Source organism: Melanerpes formicivorus, unplaced genomic scaffold, assembly GCF_026170545.1.
Source record: "Melanerpes formicivorus ecotype bairdi unplaced genomic scaffold, bMelFor1.0.p_v2 SCAF_5, whole genome shotgun sequence".
Lineage (NCBI taxonomy): Eukaryota > Metazoa > Chordata > Aves > Piciformes > Picidae > Melanerpes > Melanerpes formicivorus.
Window position 1 is genome coordinate 20,627,212 of NW_027142357.1, and position 23,330 is coordinate 20,650,541.

Consider the following 23,330-nt stretch of genomic DNA (forward strand, 5'->3'; position numbering starts at 1 on the left):
CAAGAGACATGGCTATGAAGAAAACTCTGTGTGTTTGTCTTTTACCACTGGATTGGAGCAGCACTGGTAACCTATTTGGTCCATTTCTGAATATAATTGCTGATTCACAGGCTTCTCCTCATCTCTTCTTCCTGGCCAAGTCTGCTCAGGGAATGCTTTGCCTGTAGGGTGCACCAAAGTAAAGTGGGCATATGCTCAGCTTTCTGAATCATTGCAGGACAGCAGAATAGTTGGAGTCACTTTATAAGCTTGATGTGTAGAAAGCTGTATGTTGGTGCTCATAAGGTGTGCCCAGGGCAATTATATTTACAGCAGTTTTAGGAGATGGTTCTACAACCCTTAGTTACTTGAGAGACATAATTTCCACTCGTAATTCCTGGTCTTATGTAGTTCACCAGTCCTGGGATAAGGAAATGAGATGAGGAGAAGGACTGCAAAATCTAGCAGTAGTTCCAATGCTTTTACAGAGCAGATTTTTTAAGTGTGCTGAATACAAGCAATGAAAGTGTCTAATGCCTAAATCCCCTGAACTAAATTGTGATATAACAGTAATTATTATAATTTTAGCACATTTTGAGTGGCTGCATTACAGGGAACTGCTTGAAATAGTCCAGCGCACAGCCACAAAAAATGATTAAGGGAATGGAACAACTCCCTTAGGAGAAAAGGCTGAGGGAGCTGGGTCTTTTTAGCTTGGAGGAGACTGAGGGGTGACCTCATTCATGTTTACAAATATGTGAAGGGTGAGTGCTGGGAGGATGGAACCAGGCTCTTTTCAGTGATGTCCAATGGTAGGACAAGGGGCAACAGGTGCAATCTGGAGCGTAAAAGGTTTCATGTAAACATAAGGAAAAATTTTTTCACTGTAAGCCTGACAGAACACTGGAGCAGGCTGCCTGGAGGGGTTGTGGAATCTCCTACTCTTGAAACATTTAAAACCTCCCTGGATGTGCTCCTGTGTGACCTGCTCTAGGCAATTCTTCTTTGGCAGGGGGTTGGACTCGGTGATCTTTCAAGGTCTCTTCCAATTTCTAAAATTCTGTGTTTCCACAAAGGATCAACTCAAGGCACAAGCAACTGCCTATGTCAGCAAATAACAGAAGATACTGAAGTGGCTACAGTGCTGCTGAATCCTAACAGCTGTGGAAAGCCAGGCTACCTAGAGCTAAGGTACAGACTTGGATTTTTCATCACTGACCTTTATGGATATACCATTATACAGCAATACCTCTGCTCACACATGAAATTTTTCTCACAATCCTTATTCTTGCACTATTATTATTGGAATATTCCAAACTTCAGATGCTCCAAAGATGGCACATACTGCAGTTCACTTGGTCATTAAAGTGCAGCTCAGTGGCCATTTTATAGGTGATTTGTTTTTTCATTTGCTTATTTATCATCATCTCTAACCTGCTGCAGGAAACAGTAATTAGCTGCATTCATTGAGCTAATCTCTGTCCTCTGCTGCTGAGTATCTTTATTCTGATTTGACCAGATCATGCAACTGAGCTGGCTAATACATAACTCAGAGGATGATTTTGTGGTTTAGGCAGATGTGTTGGTTTAGTAACAAAAAGGACCTGTGAACATTGGAGGGAATAACACTGCAGTACTGGTACATCCACTGAAAAATGACCTCTGAGATGATGTTTAGATTCTTCAGCTCAGAAGTCCATCAACAGGGAAGGGGATTCAAGAGTAAGTTAATGACTGGCGTCTGAAAAAGGGTAGCAGATATGAAATGGAATTGATCAACTCACTAAAAAAAGTTTGTTTGGCAGAAATCCTGTTGTGAAATGGGAATAAAGGCAGTAAAGATTTGTCCCCTTTTTGGTATGTTGAAGGAACTAAGGCAATATTCTGAAATCATACCAAAGTTTCTAGGTTGTTTTTGTTGTTGTTTGTTTGTTTTCCCTTAGCTGTGACTAAATAAAGCACAGGCTCATTATTTCCTGCATTCCTGAAACATACCTTTGTTCTTTACTTTTTACATCAAAGTTTGCATTAAGAGAAGTTCCTGGGGAACTGGCATTCTCAAGCATTTCATCCTCCACAAATCAATAAACCTAAACATACACAGTGGCATCCTGCAGCGCCCAGGCACAAGATGAGGAGTCTGGAGACACTGCAGAACATGTATCCGAGCTGCTAGTCTGGAAGGTGGCAGCATGCAACATCTGGGAAAGGCATCAGCTACAGTATCTTCTGCATGTGGCAGGACAGTGACTGAACCTCAAGGGCCCTTCAAGACTAACATTGATTCTAAAATTTTATGATTCAAACCCTTCTTTTATGCTCAGATATTTGTGAAAACTCTCACATGGCTTGCACACACTGACTTCTACAAATGGTCAGTAACACTCGTATCACACACGTAGTTATCAGCAAGTTGTCACAGACTTCTGGACGTTTGTTTCCCAAAAGGCAGAAAAAAAATCAGATGTGCCTGTAATAAGCAACCTGACTTCAGGAAAGGTGCAAAAATGGTCAACAAAATGACATAGTGTGCTGCAGAGATCTGGCTGAGTATGGACAAGATAGTTGTGTCATGCAATTGCTTTGAATGAGTTTTTGTTCTTGAGTATTGAGTTGACTCTGAGATTATGCTTTGCTAGGTTAGGTGCCTAGCTGACTCAGCTCAATAGTGTTGTTCCAACAATGCTAATATACAGAAAAGCCCAGCATGCAGACCTCTAAATATGAAGTGTTGCACAACCCAAGGTTTCAGAAGGAAATTCTACTGCAGAGATGTCTCTTCAGACAAAGATGGAACTGTTGGGAGACTGACCTTATCCTGCAACCAGACTGGAAACCATAACCCTAAAACAGGTATTCTCCTAGGGAAGTAGTGTGTACCCTAGGATGAGAATCTTCACAATCCAGCTCTACTCATTTGGGTTCAGCTCTAAATAGAAGTCCACCAGAACACTTTTGCTTTTTCTCCTCTAAGTTATAAACCTGTCATAAACTCAAAGATAGATATGATGGGGATAAGGGGTTTAAATCTCTGATTCCCCCACTAAAAGCAGCATAGATCTTTTGAGCCCACAGGCAGCAGTTAAGAAGTACTTGACTTTGCTTCTCCAGCTGGAAGTTAGGGATAAGAATTATCCAGACAAAAACTACAAAAGACAAAGAAGGATGCAAGGAAGTATTTAGTCCCAGAACCCCAATAGACTCCCAGAACAAACTTCCGCCCATTATGTTTCTAGAAGACACAAAGCTACTTTACTGTTGATCCAAGCTGAATTTTATATCTGATAGATACACATCCAACAGCATATCCTAAACACATCCACACAGATACTATATTCACTATGCTATGGGAATGAGAAGTCTTTCTCTTTGGGAAATCATCCTGTGTTGAACAGGCCTCTGAAAAGGTCAAAGAAAGCTTTTCCATGCCTACTAGAAACCATTTCAAAAGCTAAAGCAAGGCGGGTCTGAGAAAGGAACAGTATGGTGAGGGAAGGAATGATAACTCCTGTGTATTTATCTCAAAAACTACTCACTGTTAGTTGTTTGCCTCTCTTTGGTTCTGTCTTTATGGGTCAGAATGCTTACCAAAAGACACTCTCTGTTTATTTGATGTCTATGACATCTCTATCAGAATGCGCATCAGTAGTGTGGCAACTATGCTGGTGAGAAGAGTGACGCCTGCCAGTATCTCCCTACTGTAATATTTACATATTTGACACTAGCTGCATTAGACCATCATCAGTACTTGGAAAAGTGATCAGTGATCTTTTTTTCTCATTTAATGTTTGGAAATACTTAAAGAGTTTGAGGAAAATATTTTCATTGAATGTTTGATGTAAAAAAATGCTCCAAGGCAGATAGATTTTTTCAGTTAACACTTCAAAATTACTTCAAGACTGGATGAAGGATTTGATGAAATACTTCTGTTTTAATTTTCTAGCTGGAAAATGCAACTCTGTTTAATATTTAAAAGCTCTTTTACAAAACACACAGAACTATTAAAAGCACTACCTGGGCTATTCTGCAGGAAAGCAAACAGAAACAAACATGCCTGGAATACACAGCCCTGTAGCTACTCAGCAGTCCACAAAACAACTTTAGTGTGCATAGCCACATCCTTCCTTCCCAAGGAGGACGTTCCCCACAGAAAGCACAAAACCAATGCACTCTTGCCAGATATTTGAAATCATAGTTGGGAACAAATTACCATCAATTCATCCAGAACAAAGCTCAGCTTCTTCTAGAGGGACTGGAGCTGATACTTGTGTGAAACCATTCTTAGAGTGATTGTAAAGAATGGGTACAATGTGCATTACTACATCTACCTAGTATTTCCTGGAAGAGGACAAGAAGCAGATAGGACTATATCCCTGCTCATCATCTGGCTGATTTGCTTTACAAACATGCAACTAGGAAAGTTTTACTGCACTCTGCTTCACATTCATTGCCTAGCGACTGTGTTTTCCCTCTTACATCAAATCACCTCTTCCACTGACAAGGCAGTTTCTGGATAACTGTGGCTCCATGTATGTGTGGAACAACTGGAATCTCTTTGATATGTTGCTACATCATTTGCTCTGTGATGGAGTAGCCCTTTACAAGTGGATGGAGAGTTGCAGAATAATTGAGATTTGTTGATCCATTGACAAAACAATTTTGTCCTGACCACTATGATCTGGCAGAAAGGAACACGGCACAAGTGGAGGCTTATTCAATCTTCAGAATGCTTTCCTGCATTCTGCAATGGAATCACTACCACGTTAAGCTGGAAGACAGCCCACTGATCAGAGTCTGTTTTCTCAACCTCTGGATGGCAAGATTTGCTGTATAGTGGTAACTAGGTGCTGTAGTTATTATAGAAACATGTTAGGAACTACAGGAAAGAATTGGAGTAGCACGCAAGACTGAACAAGGTACAACATCTTAGCCTCTCCTCTCCAGTCTGGTAGGTTCAGTTGAGCCTCAAACTTTGATGTATACACACCCTTCAAGGGACAAAGGAAGAAAAAAAAAAAAAAAATCATTCTTTCTCAGGTCTTCTGCAGTCTGCTGCAGCAAATGATGCCAGTTATTCCTTCACTTATAATACTTGGCAGTGCTAGCAAAACTTGTTTAAACTCTCCCTGCTTATTTTTCTCATATTTCAAAAGTAACTCTTCACTGAAAGCTCGCTCCTCCTTTGCTAAATGTGTATCCCTTACCCTTTAGTATTTATAACCAAGACTTAATGGAGAATTGAAGGCCTACAGTCATAGAGGTGACAATGCACTAAATGCATCATCTTGTACGTCTTGCTGGGGCTAATTAGACTACGTCGAGCGTTAGGCTGATGCTTCACTAAAGCTTCTAGTTCCAGAGCATCGAGAGCCAGTTTCTCAGGTACTCCTTACCCTGCCAGCAGCAGATATCTCAAGGTACTTCACAGTATCACAGTATCACTTAGGTTGGAAAGGACCTCGAGGATCATCGAGTCCAACCTATCAACACCGACCCCACAGACATGACTAGACCATGGCACCAAGTGCCACGTCCAATCTCCCCTTGAACGCCTCCAGGGTCGATGACTCAACCACCTCCCTGGGCAACCCGTTCCCATGACGAATGACTCGCTCGGTGAAGAACTTCCTCCTCACCTCGAGTCTGAACCTCCCCTGGCGCAGCTTGAGACTGTGTCCCCTTGTTCTGGTGCTGGTTGCCTGGGAGAAGAGGCCAACTCCCTCCTGGCTACAACCACCTTTCAGGTAGTTGTAGAGGGCAATGAGGTCACCCCTGAGCCTCCTCTTCTCCAGGCTAAACAATCCCAGCTCCCTCAGCCTCTCCTCATAGGGCTTGTGTTCAAGGCCTCTCACCAGCCTTGTTGCCCTTCTCTGGACACGCTCAAGTGTTTCAATGTCCTTCTTAAACTGAGGAGCCCAGAACTGGACACAGTACTCAAGGTGCGGCCTAACCAAAGCAGAGTACAGGGGCACTATGACCTCCCTGCTCCTGCTGGCCACACTATTCCTAATGCAGGCCAGAATGCTATTGGCCCTCCTGGCCACCTGGGCACACTGCTGGCTCATATTCAGGTGGCTGTCGATCAGCACCCCCAGGTCCCTCTCTGTTTGGGAGCTCTCCAGCCACTCCGACCCCAGCCTATAGCTCTGCATGGGATTGCCATAGCCAAAGTGCAGCACTCGGCACTTGGACTTGTTGAAAGCCATCCCATTGGACTCTGCCCATCTGTCCAGTCGGTCGAGGTCCCTCTGCAGAGCCTTTCTACCCTCTAACTGACTAACATCTGCCCCTAACTTTGTGTCATCTGCAAACTTGCTGATGACTGACTCTACCCCTTCATCCAGATCATCAACGAATATGTTGAAGAGGACAGGGCCCAGCACCGATCCCTGGGGGACACCACTGGTGACTGGCCTCCAGCTGGATGCGGCACCGTTCACCACCACTCTCTGGGCCCGGCCCTCCAGCCAGTTCCTAACCCAGCACAGAGTGTAATGGTCCAATCCATGGGCTGACAGCTTAGTCAGCAGTTTGCTGTGGGGGACGGTGTCAAAGGCCTTGCTGAAGTCTAGGTAGACCACATCCACAGGCCTCCCCACATCCACCAGGTGGGTCACCTGATCATAGAAAGAGATCAGGTTGGAGAGGCAGGATCTGCCCTTCCTGAATCCATGTTGGCTGGACCTGAGCCCTTGGCCATCCTTCAGGTGCGCAGTTATTGCCCCCAGGATAATCTGCTCCATCACTTTCCCTGGCACTGAGGTCAGGCTGACTGGCCTGTAGTTTCCAGGTTCCTCCATCCGACACTTCTTGTGGATGGGGACCACGTTGGCCAGTTTCCAGTCATCTGGGACCTCACCAGTGAGCCAGGACTGGAGGAAAATGATGGAGAGTGGCCTAGCTAGCACATCCGCCAGCTCTCTCAGCACCCTAGGATGGATCCCATCTGGTCCCATGGACTTGTGGATATCCAAGTGGCTCAGCAGGTCCCGAACTAACTCCTCATGGATTTCCAGGGTATTACTCTGCTCCCCGACCCCAACGCCCAGCTCCGGAGACCACTCGTCCTGAACTCCTGCCTTGCTGTTAAACATTGAGGCAAAGAAGGTGTTCAGGACCTCAGCTTTATCCTCATCCTCAGTAACTGTGTTCCCCTCCAGGTCCACTAGGGAGTTCAGGTTCTTCCTGCCCCTCTTCTTATTGTTAATATATTTATAAAAATGCTTTTTATTATCTTTGACTGTGGTGGCCAGCTTCAGTTCCAGCTGGGCCTTTTCCTCGAGAAGCCTTCCCCTCCTTCCAAAGGTGATACAGCCTCCTCTTCCCCCTTAAATCCTCCAGGAGCTGCTTGCTCATCCAGGCCGGTCGCCTTCCCCGCCGGCTTGCCTTCCGGCACGTGGGAACCGCCAATTCCTGTGCCTTCAAGAGCTCCTGTTTGAAGTAGGTCCAACCCTCCTGAACCCCTTGGTTCATGAGGGCTGGTACCCAGGGGACTTTGCAGACAAGTTTTTTAAATAGGCTGAAGTTCGCCCTTCGGAAGTCCAAGGTGGAGGTTCTGTTGGTGCTCCTCCCAATCTCCCTGCATATTGAAAACTTCACTATCTCGTGGTCACTGCACCCTAGGCAGCCTCCCACGATCACATCTCCCACCAGCCCTTCCCTATTGCAGAACAGCAGGTCAAGCAGAGCCTGTCCCCTGGTAGGCTCGCTTAACAGCTGTGTCAGGAAGCAGTCCTCCATTCGCTCCAGGAATCTTCTGGACTGCCTCCTCCCTGCTGAATTAAGTTCCCAGCAGATATCTGGGAGGTTGAAGTCACCAACAAGGACAAGATCTGATGATCTTGAGACAGCCTCCAGTTGCTTGTAGAACAACTCATCAGCCGCCTCATCCTGGTTGGGTGGTCTGTAACAGATTCCAATCAGGATGTCAGACTTGTTAGGTTGTCCTCTGATTTTGACCCACAGGCTCTCAACTACCTCATCTTCCACCACAAGTTGTGTGGCATGAGATTGACTCTCTAATATACAGAGCCACCCCTCCTCCTCTTCTCCCTCGCCTGTCTCTCCTAAAGAGCCTGTAACCCCCCACTGTAGCACTCCAATCGTGGGTGCTGTCCCACCAAGTTTCTGAGATGGCGACTACATCATAGTCGCCCTGATGGATTAGGACCTCCAACTCCTCTTGCTTGTTGCCCAGGCTGCGTGCATTGGTGTACACGCATCGCAGCTGGGTTCCTGACTTCTCAACTGACCCTACCTTGCGCCCTACTTTCACCTATAAATTCTGTAGCAGTGAAATACAGAAATCTAGACTACCCTGAAGACATAACAAATTCATGGCTCAACTAGATCACTCTTGTAAAAAGTTCTCTGTGAAGCAGATGACAACATTTTCTTCACTCATTTTTGCAGTCTGCATATGAGAGTTGATCAAAATCCAACAGGGCTCCCACAGACTGACGTATCTTAACATCTAGCACTGTGGCAGGTATGTATGCTTATGCAAGCTGAAACCATCTGTATTTCAGCATCTTGGACAATGAAAAGGAACTTTCATCTTAAAAGGTGGTAGTGAAGCTGGTGGTAGTTTTCAGTTTTAGAATTGCCTGAGATGGTTCAGCAGAAGGGGCTACTGCAGTGATACTGCAAAGCACTATGAAACCATAACTTGGCCTGACATATGAACTCAAGTCTCATGGTCAAAAATCTATGGATGAAAACTGTTAATTCTTAATTTCTTTAAGAATCAGATCTTAACTTTGCAACGAGTTCCTTTTCCTCTGCATGCAAGATTTTAAAAATAGGACTGGTGTTTCCTTTAATTAGTATTTGATACAGTATTAATATTCCTATTTATCTTCTACATGCCATATGGATTAAATTCTCATTACTTTTGATCTTAATACTTTTAAAATATGTAAATCAGCAGACAGACAACCTCTTTAAAGCAGTGTTTGCACACCACATCTATTATTGCCTTGGGCAATAGGAAAATATCTGCATTGCTAAAATTCCAGAATTGTGAGGAAATCTTGAAAAATCAGATATTAAACTAAATTAATTATATCATAACCAAATAAACTTTAGTTCTTTAGATTCACCTGTACCTAAAAATGATGTTAAAAGTGGTTAAAGACTATTACAGAACAAGTATTTAAAAAGGATCAACTAAGTTAATTTCTGGAAGAAGGATGTTTTTACCAGTTGAGTCAATTCCAGATGCAGTGCCTCAGAAAAATACTGGACTTGTTTGAAAACCTGACCTTTAATCCCAAACTTTAAAACTATAATGATTTGTTTTCAAGCTTACAGAAGATACTGTTAACTTAATCTGTTGTTTTTCCAGCACTATTGCATAGGCATGTATTTCAGTTTCTCTGAATACTATGGTTAAACAGAGATGAGAAACTTATAAGACTCATCAATACAAACAACAGGCAAAGAGGACACATGGGACTGACCTCTCTGTTCACACTGTAATCTTCAATGACATGGGAAGCATTTGAATTTAGTGTTGAATAAACAAGGCTCATGAATGTGTTAGTCTAAAAAATGAAAGCCTATCCAATTATGTCATGTGATCTTCCTGTAATATACAATAATGTATTTGTAGCTAGGCCTGTTACTACTGAATTAAAGCAGGATTTTTTCCAGACACCCTCCTGCCTAAGACTATACTAACAATATATTTGTTTCACAGAAATCTGCAGGTTTTAGTCATACATGTACATGAAAAAGGAAGGTATCAGTGCCCTTAAACTTCCAGCAATTTGATAAACACCACAGATATTATTCTGAAATGCAAATAAAATGATTTCCCATATTTATTTGAAAAGGCATGTTAGTACTTATCTAAGCAGCAATTGTACATCCAGAACTGTGTTTAGATAGCTAGGTGACAGAATGTCTTAGAAGTAATTTAAATTTCCCTTTTAAGTGTCTTAATGACATGGTATGGGACAATGCAGCTTTTAGTTATTGCAACTGAAATGTTTTATGCACTTACAATTATTGCTCATTACTGTTTCACAACAGAGATATTACATATTATCTTTGTCTTAAATATGAAACATACCAGACTGCGGGTTCACAGCCATGCAGTTGCCTATACTGTTCAACACAACTTACTTTTCAAGTCATGCTATAAACTGCTAATTCTAAGCAGTCACCTAGGTGGAGAGGGTCCAGAGGAGGGCCACAAAGATAAGAAGGCTGGAGCATCTCTCCTGCAGAGACAGGCTGAGAGAGCTGAGTTTTTTAGCCTGGAGAAGAGAAGGCTCCAGGAAAACCTTATAGCAGCCTTTGAGTACCTGAAGGGGGCCTGCAAGAAAGCTGGAGAGGAACTATGGAGTAAGGGACAATGGTTTTAAATCAGAAAAGGGTAGGTTTAAATAGGACACTATGAAGAAGTTCTTTACTATAAAGGTGGTGAAAAACTAGAACAATTTTTCCAGGGAGCTTGTGGAGGCCCTATCTCTGAAGACATTCAAGGTCAGGCTTGATGGGACTCTGAGCAACCTGATATAGTTGGGAATGTCCCAGCTCACTGCAGGGTAGGTGGACTAGATGACCTCTAGAGGTCCCTTCCAACCCAGTGCATTCTATGATTCTACATTGCATACAAACCTGTAGAGCTCTGTTTTAATAAATCAAGCATCTCTTGGCTACTGAGCTCACAGCTCTGTTCTCTTTGTTCACAATTATTTCACGTCAAACAGATGCAAATGTGAAAGCTTAGAAATAAAGGAGTAGCTTTCAAATTTAAAGCTAAACAAAAAGCCTGACAAGCAAATCCATTAATAAATTGTATCACTTTTACCCAGTCTCCCTTTCTGGAACTTGAGTACAACACTCCACAGTGGGATTCACCTTCACTTTCACTCCTGCTCCAGGTAGGAGATTTGCTTTGTTCTATGACATAGCACCTGTAGAAACCGCATCAGAGTATTTAATGAAAATGACCCTATTAAAATAAAGTCAAGCAGCTATTACAATCAAAACTTCGCTTTCTCTTCAGGTTTTTTTTTTCTTCTTCCCACTAGGATGTGGAAATCTCCTGCCCCCATCCCTGCAATTCCCCGACTACACATAGATTCACAGGACTATCCCAATGGAAACAGCCTAGTAAGCACCTCTGCAAGTGACAGCTGAACTCTGTAGGCTTGGTGTGATGATGGAGTCATACTGGGTGGGCTATACCTTATTCCAGACTCCTATGGTTGGTCAGTTTTCCTGGTAGACAAGCACTAAAGCAAACTACTTCTTTATTTTCTCTGTGACACACTGAAATAAATAGAGGGTATAGTGGTAGGCTACTTTCATGGGCCACATCAGAGAAAGGATAGACCTCAAAAGCTCTCATCCTCCTGATCCAGCAACACAGGCAACACATTCACATGAGAACAACACACAATCAGGATACCATATTAATAAAGTCTGTTGTTTTCAACCACTAAACTGCTTTAGATTAGTGATGACTTCCTGTGTCCTAGTGAAAAGGGGGCCTTCTTCCAGTTCTAGATCACTCCTGGCAACTCAGCTGGGAACATGCAGGACACAATGTACACCAGATTACAGCACACTGCTGCCTTCCTGCTCCAAGCTTTGTCATCAGCTTACATGAAAACAGGCATAGGCTCATCCCACCAAAACTTGTTTTGCTCAGACTGTTTTTGTTTCAAAAGGTCCTTCAGGGGAAAGAATGTGGTCAAAAATCCATCCACAATTCAAACTTGTTTATATAAAACACACTTGGGCTCCAATCTGTGGGAGCAGTATTTTTAAATAGTTATGTTTTTTGTTTCTGATTTGTTGTTCTTACTCAATGTTCTGATGTTGGTATGAATAAAACCAGATAAAACCCCGAGCACTAGTTTAATAAATTTAATCCAGATACAATGGGCTAGATGTACAGACTATCCATGCTTATTCATGGTGTAGCATGAGAATGCATGACAGAGTTGAGCATAATAGGTCCGATTTACAGTTGCCTTGAGGTCTCTTCAGAGAACATCCCTAGCACAGAAGTTTTCTGCATGCAAAGCTAACTTTATGTCTTTGTTCCTACTCATCCCAGGACAGCCAACATTCTAAGGCAGAGCAGCATAAACCTGAGCAAAAGCCACTAAAATAAAAGGCTGCAGTCCTTCAGGTAACCTTGCCTTCTCTCTTCTCTATTCTCTTTCTCATTTTCAGTTACTTATGCTGAACTACAGGATGGCCAAGGGATCAGGCCCAGCCAGCATGGATTTAGGAAGGGCAGGCCCTGCCTGACCAACCTGATCTCCTTCTATGATCAGGTGACCCGCCTGGTGGATGTGGGGAGGCCTGTGGATGTAGTCTACCTGGACCTCAGCAATGCCTTTGACACTGTCCCCCACAGCAAACTCCTGGCCAAGCTGTCAGCCCATGGCTTGGACAGGAGCACACTGCATTGGGTTAGGAACTGGCTGGAGGGCCGAGCCCAGAGAGTGGTGGTGAATGGTGCCGCATCCAGCTGGCAGCCAGGCCCTAGTGGTGTGCCCCAGGCATCAGTGCTGGGCCCTGTGCTCTTTAACATCTTTACTGATGATCTGGATGAAGGCATTGAGTCCATCATCAGTAAATTTGCGGATGACACCAAGCTGGGGGCAGGAGTTGATCGGCTGGAGGGTAGAGAGGCTCTGCAGAGGGACCTCAACAGGCTGGACAGATGGGCAGAATCCAGCAGCATGATGATCTTGAAGGTCTCTTCCAATCTGGTTTATTCTATTCTATTCTAAAATACAGATTCTTCTGCAGATATGGGGACAACTTCCCCTGCCACACCTTTTCAGAGGTTGGTTGTTCACCATGCTCAGCACTGGCCCTGCATTTGAAATCTTCCAGTTGGATCGCAAAGGCAAAAGTAGACACAATCTCTTTTGCAATTAAGACTCAACTCTCTGACAGATCATACGTACCAGTGACATTATTCAGAAGAACTCATCTACCCCTTGAGCATCAAACTTAGTAGCCAGGTTTCCCTGGTAAAATTGGAAACACTCACAAGGAATGATGGTCACTTAGGGAGTTACTGAATGCTTTTATCAAATGCTTTGGAAATTGCAGCACTATTTTTCTGCCCCAAACTGACTTTAGTAAACTCTTAATAAGCTGGCCTAAAGTTCTACTAAAAATGCATCCTGTATTGTTTGTTTATTACTTTGCTGGTAGTAATGTTCCTCCAGTCAACTAAAATTTAGAGGTCTTTAATTTTCAGTAAAAATTGAGTATTTCCTTGTTAGAGAATGCCTTCAAGCTTTATTTGGCTCAGTTTTATCCTTTTCATCACTCCTTTAAGCATTTTCTTCTCAATTTGGCTATTTCTAATTACAGTGAAGGAACATGGAAATGCTTATTTGGAGAATTTATTCAACAATATTGAGAGAATATGCATGTCACCTACCACTTATTTTTTAACAGAGCATAAGCAAGAACACAAAAATATGGTTTATCACAATACCTTCTTGTGTTATTTCTTCATTATCCACATGCTCTAACAAGATACCAATCTGGGACACAACTCCTGTTTCAGTAACAAAGGTGAAAAGATTTTGATAACCCACTGATAAAGAATGACCTTAAATGTTGATCTTAAATTGTCTGCCAACTCAAAGAGTAAATCTGGGCCTTTTTCTCAGAAGCAGCTATGGATTCATCTGAAAGCTGTTAGTTTTAAAGAATCATGTCCAGAAAGCAAGGCGTATCTTGTTCTGCTTTAGATGACCATGCACACTCATAGGACCTCAAGAGGAGATACCTAGCCATCACAAGAAACCCTAGAAGAGCTCGACTTTGAACTTTTACCAAAAGTCCAGTGCATTTGGAAAGGTAGGTAAGATGCAGAAATGCATAGGTTAGTGAATTCAGGCCTAACTCCAAACACCCCTAAATTAAAAAATGTTAAGCTCTTAGGTCCAATATTGAATAAAAAGATGAAGGCAAACTAATGAATAAAAATTGTTAGAAAATAAAATGGAAAAAATTTCCAATCCGTTTCTTCAAAGAAAAACTTACATCAGAATTTAAACCAGTGTGCAGTTGCAGAGTGATTTATTTAGATCTCATTGAGATGAGGTGACCTCCAAAAGGTAGGGAGCATTATAGTTGTGTGGCTGCAGTGGGTGGCATGGTGAACAACCAAATGTCCAGTGAGGGTAACCTCAGTTTCTCCTCTCGGTTAATTTCTGGAATATTATTCTAAAGCTGAGAGAATTCCTTGACTGACTGTCCTATTTGGAGTCTTGTGTTTTACCTTGTTTCTTCTCCTGATGTGACATTATGTATGGACATACTTTGCTCTTTTTGTTTTGGATAGCTTCTAAAATTAGAAATAGAAAAGAGTCTCTGATGAAAAGGTCATATTACACATGGGAAATTTTCCCTTATCTGTTCTGTTTTTTATCTTCAAAGATTTTGGACCACGTAATGCTCCACCCTTTCAAAGAATACACATTTCTTAAGTAAAACAAAAAACTGCATTACAAACAATGATGTAAAATGTTGCAAGCTAATGATGCATTGATATGCGCACAACTGCAAAGGACATAGTTTGATTAGCACTACTCATCCTTCAAAAAGATTTTGCCTTCCAAAATGGAGCATGAAGCATACCTCTCCTACAGAGGAGATGTGCTCCTTTCAAATGCTCTAAAGCAAGAATTAAACTTTTCCCTGAAAAACTTCAACAACTAGACATGAGAAAAGCAATGCTACAGAAAGCAACAGTACGTTTCACTGCTAAAGCTACCAAGCATTCTGTCATTACTGAAAGGAAACTTTCCCCCCCATCACTTTTTCATCTCCTGTTCTTAATTTTCCTTTCTCTATCCTGTTTCTCTGCATGGGTTATCTTATTTGACAGCATATTCCTTCTCCACTCCACTTCTAGCTTTTTTGTTGACTCAATGTCATCTGTCTGCATCTCTCACCTGGTTTCCCTGTATGTGAAGTTCTACACTGTTTCATCTGTCATGGACAGTATTTTCTGCCCTGCTGATATACTCACTCTAAGAAAAAGTTAGGTTGGTTCTTTTGCTTTTTTCTTACACACCTTTTTTTAAAAAAAAAAAAAATTTAAACCCCCACAACTATTAAACAATCAGTTTGTAGTAAGCTAAAGGTCAACTGTCCATCTTTGCAAGTCATACCACAAGCCACTACAATTCTACAGGCAAGTTACAGAACTTACATTACAGAATGAGTGATACTGCTTTTCTGACTGCATATTTATTTTGTGACGTGGGAAGAGGGAGTTTTGTGAATTAATGATTTTCTTCAACATATGTCAATGATTGGCATGTGCTTTGTGGTACTTCCATGCAGACAATCTTTAAATTAAAAAGTTTAAAGACGGTTAAGTTTAAGGGCAACAAGGCTGGTGAGAGCACTTGAACACAAGCCCTATGAGGAGAGGCTGAGGGAGCTGGGATTGTTTAGCCTGGAGAAGAGGAGGCTCAGGGGTGACCTCATTGCCCTCTACAACTACCGGAAGGGTGGTTGTAGCCAGGAAGGGGTTGGCCTCTTCTCCCAGGCAACCAGCACCAGAACAAGGGGACACAGTCTCAAGCTGCGCCAGGGGAGGTTTAGACTCGAGGTGAGGAGAAAGTTCTTCACCGAGCGAGTCATTCGTCATTGGAACGGGTTGCCCAGGGAGGTGGTTGAGTCATCGACCCTGGAGGCGTTCAAGGGGAGATTGGACGTGGCACTTGGTGCCATGGTCTAGGCATGGGGTCTGTGTTGGTAGGTTGGACTCGATGATCCTCGAGGTCCTTTCCAACCTAAGCGATACTGTGATACATAAGTTGCTTAGGATGATGAAATATGATAATGATAATCCTGCTTCATTTGCAATGCCCTGAGACATCTCTGCCTGTGGCTGTGATGACTATGTTCTACCCAGAGAATGTTTTAAAATAGACTACAGTTTGCAAAGAAAAATATCAGATCTACGCATGTAAAATTCCATTTTTTTCTAAAGCAGTTAAGCTCTTTTGGGTATGAAGATGAGGAATTCACCCTTCTTAGGCCCTGAATCAATGATCAAAAGGCACAGAGCATGAGCTGTGATACAGCAGACAGAAAAGTGCTGCACACTATAGACTTAACCTAACAGCTGTTCTGAACACCACTGCAAGGAGTAGGTCCTTAGGCGGAGATTAAGAGTAGTACTTCAAATTTGTCGGTTTCTTATGAATGAAAAATTAATTGTAAGCACATGAAGAAGAAGAGAAGGAGGAATGTGGTATCACTTCATTTCTAAGTCTGATGACCAAAACATAGGGAGCTGAGCCCAAAACGTAATCTTACACCTGTGCCCTTTTTAGGACATCAGGGGAGACGGGACACAGATCAGAACTTCCTATATATTCACCTGTCTCTGAAAATAAAACAACAGCTTGAAGATTTTATTTTACTGATTTTTAATTGCAGCAGTTGGGTTTTCTAAATTTTTAAAACTACACTCACATATGCTCCTATTCAAATTAGCTCACAGAGTTTTTTTAAGAGATGTAGCAGACTCTTTTTTTGCAAATCAGCCTTTTTGAAACCCACAAACTTACTGTTATTCATTTGATAGTCATGCTCTTTACCATAACTAAGAATATGCAAGTAAAGAACAGCATTAGAAGAATGTAGAAAAAACAATTGCACCGCTTTGCTGGAGGGCGTTTTTGGTTTTTGCAAATTGCAGCACTACAAAAGAGGCTAGAACAATGTACTATTTTTTCCTTCCTACTGAGTATGACTTTTGTGTGTGTGCATGAGGCAAACATAAGCACACTGGTGAGAGGGAGTCCTAAGAATATCACAACACTCAAACCCACAGAGTAAGAACCAAAGACATACTTCCTAGCCTATAGAGAAAACAACTATCTGCAGCTGAAGGCGAAGAGTTGAAAAGCTCTCCAACCTAAATACCAGATAATCATGCATATTCTCTATATTTGACTCATTACCAAATGTAAGAGAGTCAGATGAAGAAGGACATATTAAAGATAACCAAGTCTTCCATGAGTACTCTTGACATTGTTCAGCTTGTTAGCTGTCTCTATTCTCTCCCTTAGACTTAGCCTAGCTGCTAGGGCAGACCAACAAATCACGAGGTGATGATTCTATTCTATTAGCAATTACACAGATGTGTTTCCTGCCTTCTCACAGTTAATTGCTCGTGGTTCTACATAAAACACTCATTTGTACAAAGCAGAATAAACCATTAAGACAAAGAACAGGTACTAGGATATTTTTAGGAAAAGAAACATGAATTCATAACACTGTTCTTTCATATATGTTGTGTTATGGCTAAGGTACACTTGTTGCCTGCCTAAGCACACATAGGAAATCTCTCTCCCATTGGCAGCAATAACAATTACTTCCTGTGATTTTGATACTCTTATTCTCCCTTGGGGGAAAGGTGGTATAGGCAGGGAAACTGGGAGTGTGGCATTATTTTTCTGGTGCACTGCCAATGTCAGCCAACACATGAGCACAGCTGGCTCCCAATAATTCTCTTCATATGCAAAGAAGATCCTCAAGAAAGATTATCCTTGCCTGGGGACAGAAAGGAGCTCTGCAAGCTCATAATTACTGCTACAAGCCAGTATTTGCTATTGCTGCATACAATTTAACCATTATAATCAGCTAAGGTTACCCATAACAGAACTGAGATATAAAATACTATTGGTGAGTAGAGAGAAGTAATGATGGAGAGCCAAGGAATCTAATCATTGTCATACGCAGAGTGTACTGGTTCAAGATGACTGGCCCCACTAGTAGGGATGAGGGAATGGGGCTACCCCTTTCCCCCCGCCAGTGGCACAGAGCAGCAGAGCAAGCTGGATTGTATATTCCACACCATGCTGAACGTCATGCTCACTGTATGACAGGAAAGGGGTTGGCTGGGGTTTATGGGACTTGTAATATATTCTATAGTTTGTAAAGATTCCTGTTATGGATTTTTTTTGCATTTCTTCCCCAGCTTCTGGGCTGGGGTTCATCCCTTTTTGGTTCTGCTTTCATTTTTACATTTGTGGTTTGCAATGGGATTTGTGAGTGTGGGCTGTGTTAACCCAGGACAATTCATATTTGGCACCCAGCATGGGATGAGGTGAGCCTAACTGGGAGTCAACGGCACAAACACCCCACTGTGACTGGCCCGGGAACCCTATATATCTTTGGTATAGACTACCTTAGGAGAGGGTATTTCAAATATCCAAAAGGACAGTGGTGGGTATTCGGCATAGCCACCTTGAGAGCAAAGGAAAGAAAATGGCTGAGTGCTTTGTTTGGTCTCTCAGATGACCCTTTTGCAGTGAGGCTGCTAAATGTTAAAGACCAGCAGGTGCCAATTCCCACTGCAGTGGTGCGCTGGTGGCAATATCACACCAGTCAGGATTCCCTGATGCTACTTATAAATTAATTCAACAACTGGAGAGACTCTCAAGAGGTGATCACTAAAGCTCACTCACCATTCAACAGCCCCATAAGGCCAGTGCAAAAGGCCAATGGTGAATGAAGAGTGACACTGGACAGAGTTAATGAATATCCAATGCAAGGAAATTTTTTCCCTCCTAAATACTTCACAGATGGTTCATGATTTACTGAATGGAATACCTATTTATCAAACTGTATCTATGCATAGCTTGTAATACCTAGATCTTCACATACCTGGTTGCAAATATTGTGGCTTCATGTAGTTTGTCCTGAGTGTCTATCCTTTACTTGTCAGAGACTTTTAAAATTAATTTACATTGCTAATTATGCAGAATATATACCATAGGTTGGGTTTCTATTAAGCTGCATATGATTTTTGGAAGTCAATCACAATCTGCTAGAATAATTACTCCAACTACAACACAGAAAAAACTCTGAACAGATGCTAAGGAAGATTTTGAAATCTAAAATCGTTGAGAAGTTAATTTGTTATGGTACTTTCTGAGCTATTCCACACCTCAGGTACCATCCTGTTACCGTCGCATTAATTACGTTACTGCTTTTACCACTGTTTTCTCTTCATAGTACCTGTGGTGAAATGTAAAAAAAGTAAATAATCTAGAAAAACACACAGTGTCTTCTAAAATTGACTGCCACCTAAACATGAGCCAGCAGTGTGCCCAGGTGGCCAAGAAGGCCAATGGCATCCTGGCCTGCATTAAGAATGGTGTGGCCAGCAGGAGCAGGGAAGTCATTGTGCCCCTGTACTATGCATTGGTTAGGCCACACCTTGAGTACTGTGTCCAGTTCTGGGCCTCTCAGTTTAAGAAGGACATCGAGACACTTGAACGTGTCCAGAGAAGGGCAATGTGGTGGGGTTGGAAGGGTAAGGCCAAGAAGCCTCTTCCCTCCCCCCTGTAAAGTAAAGGGAAAGAAAATTGGAGGGAAAGGAAAAAAAACCTCACAGCTGAATTAGCAAAGCAGTGGAGCTGTATATTTACAAAGCAATGTAGGATATGCAGGGGAATATATACAAATTTACAATATTTACAATATATACAAAGATATACAATAGAGTAGCACAGAAATGAGAGTTCCCCCCCCCCCCTTGCTGAGGGGGTTCCCCACCTCCGCTCTCCCCCTCTCTCCCCCTATTCCCCAGAGTGGGTTAGAAAAGAGAGAGAAAGAGAAAAAAAAGTTAGAAGCAGTTTGTGTTAATTGGAAAGGAGTTAATACAGGCCTTTATCAGTTCTCAAGGCCGAAGCCTTGGCAGAAAGCCCAGCACAGAAAGCTGCTGCCCGAAGGAAAAACGGAAGCAAGACTGCAGAAAAGTGCTGGAATGCCCAGTATACCTTCCTGCACTCCCAGTTCAGAAGGTGCTTCCTCCCACTTCACCAATGAAATTAGTTTAGATTGTTCTTTTCATTTACCAACTTCCGTCCACCATATTCCCTTTCTTAAGGGGACAGCCCCAACCAGTGACAGGCAACAAGGCTGGTGAGAGGCCTTGAGCACAAGCCCTATGAGGAGAGTCTGAGGGAGCTGGGATTGTTCAGCCTGGAGAGGGGGAGGCTCAGGGGAGACCTCATTGCTCTCTACAACTACTGGAAGGGTGGTTGTAGCCAGGAAGGGGTTGGTCTCTTCTCTCTAGCAACCAGCACCAGAACAAGAGGACGCAGTCTCAAGCTGTGCCAGAGGAAGTTCAGACTCGAGGTGAGGAGAAAGTTCTTCACTGAGGGACTCATTTGCCATTGGAATGGGCTGCCCAGGGAGGTGGTGGAGTCACTGTCCCTGAAGGTGTTCAAGAGGGGATTGGATGTGGCACTTGGTGCCATGGTCTACTCCTAAGGTCTGTGGTGACAGAGTTCTGAAGTTCCACTATTACTGCTTAAGCCATGGGAAATTCAGCAGAGTGAATTCATAGTTTTAAGTATCAGCAAAGAACCAGAAATTATTTGGTAATGTACAGCTAGCAGATGAAATCATAGCTCTTTCAAAGCCAATGACTAACTGTCAGCCATTTTTCTTAAAAAAACCCTTGAAATAAAGACACTATCGTAATTTTTTTTGCGAGTAAGGAAAAGTTAAAAAACTCTGAATTGTCTCTTTCTTTGCAAGGTACAAATGATAATGTGTGAAAATATTATTATAGTTACTCTCTTAGGACAGAACTTTATGTGTGCCTTGAAAGACCTGCACGTAACTGTGCTTTAAGATGGTTTACTTAGATAAAATGGTGTCATATTTTAGAAACAGAAGAGCAATGAATTACGAACTACACTATTTGGTTGAGTGGATCAGTCATCTGAGATTCACTACTGGTTTGTGGCACCATGAACTGCAGCAAAATAATAACAATAGTAATAAAAGGCTGATAGAGAACAGTTAGAGATATTTCAAGCAATAACAACAGAACAGTGAAGTAGTATGGGATAAAAAGCTTAAGCACCATCAAAGAAAGGGTGAAAAGATGTGTTCAGACAGAACTCTCTGTCATGAATAGGAAATGAAAACAGAAAGAGCAGGTTAACTCCAGCTTGGATCAGAAAGACAGTAGTACACATTGTGTGTTGCGAAACTGAATCCCTATTACTGTTTTTTTTGGCCACGGCAATATTGTGTATATAATATTCAACTTTACAAAATTTCTCTGATTTCTCACTATTATTTTTTGATACTTCAAAGAGAGATCTGTAGTCTTGTTTTATTGCAATGTAGCCATTATGAGCTGAATTTCAACTTGTTTTATACAGAACAAGTATTGGACAACTCTATTGCAGTTGATCTGCACAGTTTACTTTCATCTAATTTTATTGCTCACCTTTGATACTAAGTAGTCATGGCTGCAGGTCAAACCCTTCTGCATTGGAAGCAATCACAATAACCAACCCAGAAGTAAACCAGCATGTAATGAAATTCACTGCCTAGGGCTAAACATAGAGAAAACACGTGTTTAACAAATCAAAGCTTGTATTTACCACTTGTCACTGTTTGTGTCTTTGTCTGTTGGAGGGGGAAAAACAATTAAGAAGCTGATCAGTAAAGAAAAACTTAAGAACAGTCCAATTTATTTTAAAATTTGTTGGTCTGCTACTTTGGCAAAATGCAGTTTGCAATTCATGCTAGGTTGCTACTCATGGAGCAGCAAAAGGTTTGACAGAAAGCATCTTTAGGTGAACCAGTTCAGAACACAAACTTAATCAGTACAAGTCTCATCTGAAAACTTTACACAAAGCTGAGAGAAGTTCAATTGACATCACTTATGTTTGCAGAAAGATTTTCTGAAGCCACACTGGAATTATTAAGTGAAGACCTGAAATACTGAAACTGAGGTACTGTGTTTCTCATTCTCTTGGCTAGTAAAGCTAATGTGTTTCTGCCCACTACAGATCCAGAAAACAGAAACTCAAGACTTTAAATGGAATGAGAGTGATGGTCCTTCCTGGGGCCTCCTGCAGAGTTCCACCACATGCAGTGCAATGCACAGTAATACTTGTACCAACAAAATCCATCATGCAGCCTCACAACTCTGGAAAGGTGATTATCCTTTCTTATAATGATAGAAACAATAATTACTGTTTCGAGACATTGTTTTATTTTGAGCTTATTTTCTCAAGATACATCCTAAAAGTTATCTTCTCCTTCCTATGGTTTCTACTTAGACATCTGAATGATTTCAAAACTCCCAGGCAACCAGCACCAGAACAAGAGGACACAGTCTCAAGCTGCACCAGGGGAAGTTTAGGCTCGAGGTGAGGAGAAAGTTCTTCAGAGAAAGAGTTATTGGCCATTGGAATGGGCTGCCTAGGCATGTGGTAGAGTCACTGTCCCTGGAGGCTTTCAAAAAAGGATTGAACATGGCACTTAAAGCCATGGTTTAGTTAGTCATGAGGTGTTAGGTATTAGGTAATAGGTTGGACTTGGATGATCTCTGAGGTCTTTTCCAACCTTCTTGATTCTATGATTTCTGTTTACTAAGCCCAAAGCCCAGCATTTATAGCAGGTGTGAGGAAGTCAGTAACCTGGTGATACTCTTAAGGTAAAAAAAAGAAGCTACTTTTTCTCCTGCTCATGCCTAGTGGAATTTTGGCTCAAAAGCCAGAGCATCACTGCAGAAGGATCCTTTCGATGGAAGTTCATTATACAACACTACACATCAGCAACTCCTCTGCCTGAGGCTCCAACTGCAACACAGCTAAGAGTAATTCCTCTGCTCTAGTGTAGTGTATTGTAGGAGAATACTATTGAGATCTCACAGGCCTCACACACAGCTACAGCATTATCAGTATAATCAGATCACACTATGTAAAAATAACTTTGCTTTTTCAGTGTTTCCTGCAACATTCAGATGCTATTTGATTTGCATTTTATTTGCACAAGAATGACCAAATCAAATCTGACCCATTCAAAAATCCTCAAACCCAAATCCTCTGCCCCCAAATCCCTAAAGCCCAGACATGTAGGCAATTTTTCATGTATTTTTTTTTTATGACCAAGAAACCCAGTTCTGCTCATTGATGCAATTCTACTGACTACAGTCACATTTTACATTATTTAAATTATAAAATTTAAAATTAATTTCAGTGAGGGGCTAATGAAATTTAACTCCTGACTAAACAAACAAAAATAACTCTAAATAGATTACAAACCTTTTCACTTAAATGCTGAATGACAGGATTCTGAAATTAATAACATTCATGTGCATCATCCCATCTGCTAATGATAACCAGTTGAAAGTCCACACAGCATTTTACACTATACTATGTAGCAATAGTTTTGTTTTTAATTTAGAAAGGAGGGTTTGATACAATGGAACCAAACTGGAAGCAGAGTTACAGAGAAAGATACCTGAATGCCTTGGATTCATCTCTCTGGCAGAAAGTGAAGTAACATCTTTG

General features: G+C 41.9%; 1 protein-coding gene across 16 annotated transcripts in view; it reads right to left on the minus strand.

Moving 5' to 3' along the window:
• The window catches only part of MYO3B (myosin IIIB), a 202,190-nt gene that overhangs the window by 20,245 nt on the left and 158,615 nt on the right, over window positions 1-23,330 (minus strand). The window contains exons 35-36 of one of the 16 annotated variants that reach the window (XM_068138628.1): window positions 21,254-21,362; window positions 10,858-10,904 (exon numbers count right to left, since the gene is read on the minus strand). The exons of 14 other annotated variants lie outside the window; for them this stretch is intronic. In XM_068138628.1, the coding sequence (XP_067994729.1) occupies window positions 21,283-21,362 (80 nt within the window). In that variant the 3' untranslated portion in view covers window positions 10,858-10,904; window positions 21,254-21,282. Of the gene's footprint in view, window positions 1-10,857; window positions 10,905-21,253; window positions 21,363-23,330 lie in introns of those variants that run through there. One more of the 16 variants, XM_068138627.1, reaches the window with a different exon arrangement.